The 9,135-nt window shown below is 26.8% G+C and overlaps 2 protein-coding genes across 2 annotated transcripts; both read left to right on the top strand.

Annotated features, from left to right (window-relative positions):
• Positions 1–1,241: 1,241 nt before the first annotated feature.
• Positions 1,242–1,537, top strand: LOAG_16834 (hypothetical protein; the record flags this gene model as incomplete). The annotated part of the gene is made up of 2 exons (XM_020449492.1): positions 1,242–1,325; positions 1,385–1,537. 2 exons carry the CDS (start codon positions 1,242–1,244, stop codon positions 1,535–1,537), a joined length of 237 nt encoding a protein of 78 aa, XP_020306980.1.
• A 335-nt stretch (positions 1,538–1,872) lies between these two features.
• On the top strand, positions 1,873–3,395 carry LOAG_16833 (hypothetical protein; the record flags this gene model as incomplete). Its single annotated transcript, XM_003145611.2, has 3 exons — positions 1,873–1,941; positions 2,173–2,310; positions 3,121–3,395. 3 exons carry the CDS (start codon positions 1,873–1,875, stop codon positions 3,316–3,318), a joined length of 405 nt encoding a protein of 134 aa, XP_003145659.2. The 3' UTR covers positions 3,319–3,395.
• Positions 3,396–9,135: the final 5,740 nt, after the last annotated feature.

Here is a 9,135-nt window from a genome sequence, read left to right as displayed (position 1 = left end):
GANGAGAGAGAGAGAGAAAACAGATTTCCATTGGAATATTTACATTTTATGATGAATATAGTCAGTAAAAGGGAGTTATTTGTTTGATTCGATGCGCTTTTGCGCTTTTGACCCATAATAATATATTGAAGAGGAAAGAGAAAAAAAGACCGCTCATGGAGATAAATATTTATCATTTTTTTTTTTCTCATCTTTCTTTATTCCTTCATTTTAATGTTTGTCAAATAATAAGAGGAAGATAAAAAAGATTGAAAATATAGCTCGAGAAAAAAAAAAGAGAGGGATATATGTATAGTATGCTAATTAATCTTCCTCTTCTATTAATTATTAATAACATCAACTTTATCATTTATAACACAAAATTAATTAATGGACAAATATTCTTCTCGAAAAAAAAAGTGAAAAAAAACTCTCTCTCTCTCTCTCTCTCTTTCTCTGTCCTTTTCAAGAAAAAAAGCCATTTCTCTTCTCATATATACTAATTAATCAAATGTGTGTAACTTCAACTTTACAACCATTAATAATTATTAGAGGAAAAAAAATTTTTTTTCGCCAAAATTTTGGCAATAAATAAATCATAAATGATTGTTTGTAAACATTTTACAACATTTTAAATATTAAATTAATTAAATTAATATGTGTTCATTAAACAAAAAAAGAAACGAAAAATTAGAAAGGGACCAAAATGAAAAAAAAAATATTCAGTTTGTCGTTCAAAATTAAAATGAAAAATTAACAATTGGTATTTAAATAATTATTGTATCATTTAACAATAGTTATACAATAGTTCAGTTTTACAGCTTAGTAAAGATTGCATAATTGTGAATATAGTCGGACAAAGTTTGCATGATCAACCATTATTACTTCAATAGGTTTATAAGCCTATAAAACTACAATATTCTTCATAATCTGAAAAGATTAAACTTTATGATCCAACTAATTACACTACTTGAATAGGCCACCAACAATTTTGATATTAATTTGAATAAAAATAGCATATTTTTGGCCTATATCATGCTTAAAATAATTATATTTGCCTCAAATATGTTTGTATAAAAGTGAAGTTATGCAAATTTGATATGGATGATGATAATGAATGCAATATGATATGATAAATTATCACTATCAATTGTTATAGCTATGAGTGTAAATGATTGTTAATTATAGAATTAGATGACTGTAACAATTATGATATAATATGATTTTATCATTCTTCAAAAGATATTAAAATTGAATATAAAATGAAAATTTGTCTATCGGAAAGTAATATAAATATTGGTGAAAAACAAAATGGAATTAATCAGGAAGACATTTTGCTAATACTTGTTACCCATTTGAAAAGCATTCAATTCACCACTTAAAAATAAAATTTGAAAATTTTCAGAATCAGGCGCGATTCAGTATCGAAGAAGCACAAGAAGTGTTATTTTGGATCGAGCATGCAACAAATATACAGTTTGCTAAGGATCCATCAACTTTCGAAACAGCTCAAGATGTTGCCGATGCACTCAAAGATGGTACTCAGTTATGCCTGTAAGCTGTTCCTTATTTTTGATCGTTTTTAAAATCCATTTCAGGTCAAACAAGTTTCAAATTATTGAAGTTTATTGAAATTTAAAAATTATAATATTTATGCATTCTTATACAAAGCAGCATTGAAATGCTATTGATGTTTGGAAAATATGAAATACATTTAAATGACTGTTTCAAATGAAGAATTATCTAGTCAGATATTTCCTCTAATATCTGAATCCCTAAAATACTTATCCCAAAAAAAGCCAGAAAAAAAACTTTTCAGTCGTATTATTCATATAACGATCCAAAACATCTTCGAAACATTCATTTTTCTTTTATTTTGCTTATTTCAGCCTAATGAATCGATTATTAGACAAAACAAATGCATTACCATACAATCCTAAACCAAAAATGCCTTTCCATAAGGTAATTATCGGAAATTTTATTTAAAAATATTTCCATCATTAATAAGAACAGTTGTTGAAATTACTAATTTTTGTTGCATATTGCATCGCTTATGAAGCTGGTTCGGTACCAATGGTAACAATAGTATACCTCGGTATTAATCTAATAATAATTCTATGAAACGTAAAACTGATTTCCATTTAAATTTTGATAAAATACGAATAGCATAAAGAATATATCTTATCATTATAGATGGAAAATATCAGCAATTTTCTGGATGCCATTAAAGCATACGGTGTTCCAGAAATTTCATGTTTTCAAACGGTTGATTTATATGAAAATAAGCAGTGCTACAAAGTGATCGAATGCCTGAGGGCACTAGCTGCTGTGGTATACTCATTAATCTATTTATTTACTTCATAACTTACTAGTTCATCGAAATTTCAAATGATTCATCCTGTGTTAATTGTAATTAATTACCTTTAATTGGTTAAGTTGTCGAATTCAACAATCTTCAACAACACGAAATCTAAACTTTCTTCTCTTAATATATTCAATACGAAAATTGATATCTTATTCGTACGAATCACACAATCAAGCTATTCACTTTAGCTATTTAATTAACCCATTCATTTCGGCTATTTAATTAAGCTCATTTTGGCTATATAATTACTAAAAGGTTCCAAAATATCTTTAACCATTATTTGTTTTAGTCGATGCAATTCAAAGCTTACAAAATATCTTTAAAATTTAAGTTCTCCTCCGAGAAAATGACGGAGAAGGGAAAACGATTGATAACTGATAAGTCCTTCAATTTCCTATCCTTTTATTGTTCATTACATTTTTATCTTTACAATTTTATCGCTAAAAATTTGTTTGCTTCATTTCACCATTCCTGCATGTATTGCTTTTAAGTTTTATCAAGTTGACAATTGTTGTCAGTTATCCCTTATCATTTCTCAATTCCATTGAGTTGATAGTCATTGCTAATCATTTTTTTTTATCACTTTTTTACTTTATTAAATCAATAATAATTGTCATTTTCTTCTCTGTTTTATAAAACTTTAAAACTTTTGTATTTATTGATCTTCAAATAGTTTATGAATTTACCTGGACTTGTTTTTGTAATGTTTTTAAATTTTTAAACATTTATGCAATTTCAATTTTATAAGAAGAATAATGTTATGTTTTCTTTTTTAGGCTCAATCAAAAAATGCGCCAGTACCATTTCCATCATGGGTTGTTAAACTTTCCCAGGGTCATCCTCGTTCCTTCCCGGAATCAGTGATACGTCGTGGTGAGATGGTAATCCCATTACAATATGGTACAAATAAGTGCGCTTCACAGAAAGGTATGACACCGTACGGTTTAACAAGGCAAATCAAACCGGAAACCTAAAACTTTACGTAAAAGAAGTTTGTGATACATTATGTAATTGATAGTATTATATAATATTATGCTGCACTAATATTCTTGCTGAGAATATCACAGCAAAAACAATTCTTTGCCGGATATTCTGCTATCATTTTTAGATCAATTACCGTACGTGTATCATCTATAGACAAGAATTGAACAAGATAAAAGTTGTTCATCTGTGATTACTTACTATTTATAAAAAGCATAAAGTTTGACCCGTCTTATTTCACTGATATCTGTTATCAGTTATCACAACAATGTCCACTGATATTTGCTATCAGTTATTGGAACAATGTACTTGTATTTAGATGCATTATCATATAAATCTTACTTAGATTACTCATTCAGCAAAATTTCTTTTAATTCAATCCCTTCACCTTGTTAAAGTATAAAATTTACCACAAATGTGACGAAAAATATGGAAATTATTAGGATAAAATCGTAGAAGAGAAAAAAGAAATAGAAAAATACAATTGGAAATAGAAAAAAAGAAGGGAAAGAGAGAGGGGAATGAGAAAAAGGAAATGTGAGAAAGTAACTACTATGATAATATCAAAATGAGTAAAAGAGCCATTGAAGATATGGTAAGATAAATTTGTTAAAAAGAAGAAAAAAAGGAAAACAACAGCTCGTTTTCTTTTCTTTAAATTATTTCCTTTTTATCACATATAATTATCAAAATTTTATCGTTAAATTTGTTTCTGAAAAAGATTTCAGTCAAAAAACAAAAAATTGGGAAAATCAATAATTTTTGGTAGAAATTATTTGTTTGTTCTCCTTTTTTCCATCTTTTCAACACATTTTTTTTGGATAAAAAATTTCTCATTTTTCCGCTTTTTGTTTCATCAAATTTTCTAAATGGATTTTTGAAATTTTTTTTTAAACGAATCGCAAACAATACAATGTAATCTTATATTTCGAAACTGCTAGCATTGCAAGCAAAGAAAGTCCCCACTTCTTGGCCTCAAGAACATTCTTGCCTAATCTTGTAGCATTCCCAAGGCTTATTGTTATCTTGGTTGATATCTTTTAATACCACCATTTTTTTTTCTGCATTTAAAAAAAAAAAAACTTTTAGAAAAAATATAATGCCAGAACCAAAGATCACTATGTTAATAGGGAAGCTTGTTTTGCATGATATACGTTAATTCCAATAAACAGTTTCATATATGTTCATTAACCTTGGCCCAATATATATTTCTTGGCCATGTGTACAACTCTTGCACACATAAATCCATTTATATAAACAGACAGACATTCATAGATTGAAGGAATCGATTTAATTATGAATGTAATTTTCTCTCTAAATGCAAATTTCAACTGTTAAAAAAGCATAAATGCTTAAGTTGTAAGTATTACTTAGAAAATAGTTGCAATGACGTATTCAATGACAAATTTTTATTTTTGAATGTTAAATGGGAGATTATCATTGCATGCAAGATTTGTTTTTATAAAAATTCCAAATAATTTAATATTAACGAATTTCACTGAAATTAAATGTTTAAACTACGTATACTACTTTTGCATTATATTTTAAAAAGTGATTAAAAGAAGACAGTGTTTGGAAAAATGGTTGAAAAACAAGAAGGAAGAAGAATTTTTAACTTTATGTAATAGATAGTTAGCTATTATGAGTAATTTTTTTCCTTTTTTTTGCATCGTTTTTACAATATGACTGGTTTGTTTGAATTGCCTTATGCTGCAAAATTTCACAGTTTTGAAAAATGAATTTAAAATTTGATAAATACAACAAAATGTTGCAACCATTGAAGATCTGCTGAAACTTGATGCAAAAACCTTTTCCTTATTTGAAAAAGAAGAGCTCTCTGATCATTAAACAAATCATTACTTGAATTTCAATTTTTCTATTTAAAAAAAAAGAGAGAAACTCTTAGAAGTGTCGTTTTTCAATCAGTTATTTAGAAAAGTTATGATTTTTTGGACTTGAACCAGATGAATTAGTTCAGATGATTCTACTCGACTAGACAGCTTAATATGAGAAAGGATAAGTATTTACTTAAATAATACCAAATACTAAAGTCAAAATGATCTGTCCGTTCGATGAACTCATTTGTTTCTGTCAGTTACCAGGATCCAATTACGTTCTGTCCCATTTTACAAATCCTGTCTCCTTGGTTGTTCAACTAGATCCTTTGAATCTTTCTACTGTCCACTGCCTAAAGCTTCTCTTATTCCGTTCTCAAATTTCTGTTTTCATCCTAAATATTAAAATTTAGGTTTAAAATTGATTGAAATTTTAAGACATGAACGGTTTTATTTTTTATTTTTTCAAAATAATTTTCAAAATATACTTTTTTACTTTTTTCCTTTTTTTTTTGCTTAAAACTGAGCAAAACAGATCAAATTCCCCGTTTGTTAATTATATTTTGATGCTGCTATTATTTATCAAATTTCCAAATCGTTTCAGGACAGAATTATTATCCTTTCTTTAACTTACCTTCCAGAATCAAACCTTTAGTAATTGTAGTTGTCATCTTCTTTACCATACTTCCTTTATCTTACTTTACTTCACCATATTATTTCTACTTTATTTTATCCGCTTATGAAATTTAAAAGCAACAATTCAAAACTTCAAATGTGTTCAAATAAATGTTTTATGAATGCATAAAATCTGTCATTCATAAAGGATGATGAAATGAACATTGAAATACTTTTGGCTACTTATAGCATTAAATCCCATCTAATATCTTTCATTAAGTTTTAAAACTTTAGTTTATCCATCGTAACGTTTGAATAAATTACGAAAAAAATTATGTAGAGAGTTTTTACTACCTTCAAACAAAAAAAAAAAGAAAAAAAATTGAAACTTAATGAAAGTATTAATAATTGTATAACTTTATTCTGATTTTAATGAATCAACAAGTTATTGATTTAAAATGTTTAGAACTGAAGATAGAATATTGGCGTAAGATAAAATATTAATGAACTAAATTATATTTTTAAAAAAAGAAATTTTTGGTTCATTTCAATTATCATAGCGAAATTAGCCTAAAATATGGTAAAATTCAGGTAAATATTTGTTCTTGTATTGTCTCTTTCAATTTATGCATTATCCTATCTTTGAAATTATTCGATTTATTACATGATGGAAAAAAAAAAAAAAAACAATACTCTATACATATTGCTGACAATTCTTGTTTAAAAAAAAAAAAAGGACGAAAGGGAAAAAGGAGAAAGATAATAAAAAGAAGAATAAAAGCGCAGAATTGTTATAGGATGTGACAAATGGTGGATGAAATTGGAATTGGTTGTATCAAAATCTGTTATTGAATTCGTGCGCCATTTTATTCGGACATTTCCGCATTGCTCATTTGAAAAGTATCATTCAATTCATTGTTTTCCTTTTTGTAGATTTCATCAAATTGATGCATTAAAATAAGAAATGTAATGGCTTTAAAAGGAATTAATGAAAGCTTTCCTTACATCGAATCGAACCCATTCGACTTATTCTTCCATGAAATGCTGCTATTAGTTAATTTGTTGATATTATCAGCCAATTTGTTACTTTATCTCTCTCCCTCTCTCTCTCTCTTTTTGTCTAATGAATTATTTCCAAGAGAAAATTTCCCTTTTATCACCTGCTAATAATGGATTAACTATGACCTATTTTGGTCATGCATCAATTTCCTTTTTTTCATTCCGATGGGAAAAAAAATTAAAAATTAACGTTTAAAACTGCTATAAAATGAAGCCAACATCCTTTTTTTTAGTTTTGATTCATAAATGCAAATGTTTTGCACAGATTATGTAAAATTGTTTATCTATTAATTTATCTATTAAAAAATTTTATCTATTAATTATTAATTAATCTTAAAATTTTTGAAATTTTAATTTGGTTCCTCCTCTAAATTATCCCTGAAATTAGCAAATATCAAGTATCTTTATATCTTTGAAATATCAAAAACAGGAATGGAAAAAATTAACTTCAAAAAAATGTCCATTTTCAAAAACTTTCCTTGCATTTAAACCTTCATTTACAAATTTGCGTATCATCAAATTTTATGTATTAAACTTTCTTTTTTCTTTTTTTTTTTAAATTTACATATAATTACAAGGTTGACCTAATTTCTGTCAATTCTCAAATATTTCATTAATGCCAATGAATAGGAAAGTGTAATCAGATAATAATTATTCATCAGAATTTATTGATCTGCTGGCGTTCTGTTTTAAAAATTTCTAAAAAATCTCAAGTCATTTGTTTACTTATAATTAAATCTAATGACTAAAATTTTTATTTCCAATTGGACTTGGAAAGAAATAATTGTGCCAACATTGTATTTACTATGAATTTTAAGTCCCGCGCAATGTTATACAGTAACTTTTAGCGCTAACTAACTGAAAGCATTTGTGAAATTTTAATTTTGTTCCTTAATTGCTACGTAATTCTGACAGTATTACGATAAACTTCATTAAAACATTTTAAAAATGAAAATAATTTATTCATTCATCTTCTTTATCCATCTATTTTGCCTTTCCCGCGTTGCAATAAGAGGTAAATGTTGAAGGAAACTTGGCATCAGTAATAAATCATTTATTCTAACTTTCTCAAAATATGATTTGTTAAAATTTTTTTGTTCCTTCTCTTTTGTAATTCTTGGCCAATACTTTTTTCATAAAAATATTTACCGTTTTTTTGTTTTCTTTTTTGATTAATTAGCATGATAAGCCATCATGCTATCACTTCTTTGTTTAGCACTTTTAGAAATTTGCAAAATGCAATCAGTGCAGTCAAATTAGCACTTTTCTTAAACTTACTTTTTTGCATTCATTTATATCCACTTTTACCCTTTTAAGTGACAGCTTTAATCATTTTCCAAGACAATATGAAAACATATCGCTTTGCAATATCAAACTTTCCGGCACATATTTCTATTCTTTGCTGACTGATGTAAATTTTTGTGATGGTATAAATGATTATCATCAGCTGTACTGAAGTTGACTGAAGTAAAAATTCGCTACGTCACATTATTTCCGGTTGGCAGGAATCCATAGAGTTGTTAGATGCTTCCGGTTCCAGGAAAAGAGGCCGATTCATAATTAAACAAAAATAGAAAGAAAGATTTTGCAATAATTGTATCCTAACAATAATAACGATCAATTTCCTGATCAAGCTGAATTGGTGAGATGAATTTAAAATTATCACCACAATTCTATGTTTTCTTACTACAGCAATTATTAAGTCTATACTTTCTCGCTATAGTAATCATTAAATTAATAAGTCAGGTGTTTTTAATGATGAACTCATACCAGACTAAATATATCAAGCTAAAGTATAACGATAATTGGAATTACAATACTTGAATTCATCATTTTGAACGGTCAGAACTAATTCAGAATTCAGAAACTTTTTTAAAACTTCAAATTATCCCAGGCCAATTTTGTTTAACTCTTGCCACTTTTATTTTCCTTTCCTTCTTATCTTTATCATGGTTGTGATAACCGTACATTCTAATAATGATAGAAGTTAATCAAATGAATGTCATTTGTACAACGATCATTTTAATAATGAACATTCCTTGTATTGATGCTGTTGCTTTCATAATTTTTTGAGTTAATTACAAGAAGCAATTTCATATTAATTAATTACTAACTTTTATTACACAACAATACGTCATTTATTTATTTTGTTATTTTTATTAATTAAATTATCAAAATATGCTTATTAAATATTCAATTTATAAATTGTTTAATGCTATCGAACTTTTCTCCTTTATTTCTAATAATTGATTTTAGTCTGTATATTCCTCATTGATCAGTCCAATGCATAATTTCTATTTT

The sequence above is a fragment of the Loa loa genome (genome assembly GCF_000183805.2).
Source record: "Loa loa unplaced genomic scaffold supercont3.22, whole genome shotgun sequence".
NCBI lineage: Eukaryota > Metazoa > Nematoda > Chromadorea > Rhabditida > Onchocercidae > Loa > Loa loa.
This window is presented reverse-complemented; position numbering and strand designations above follow the sequence as displayed.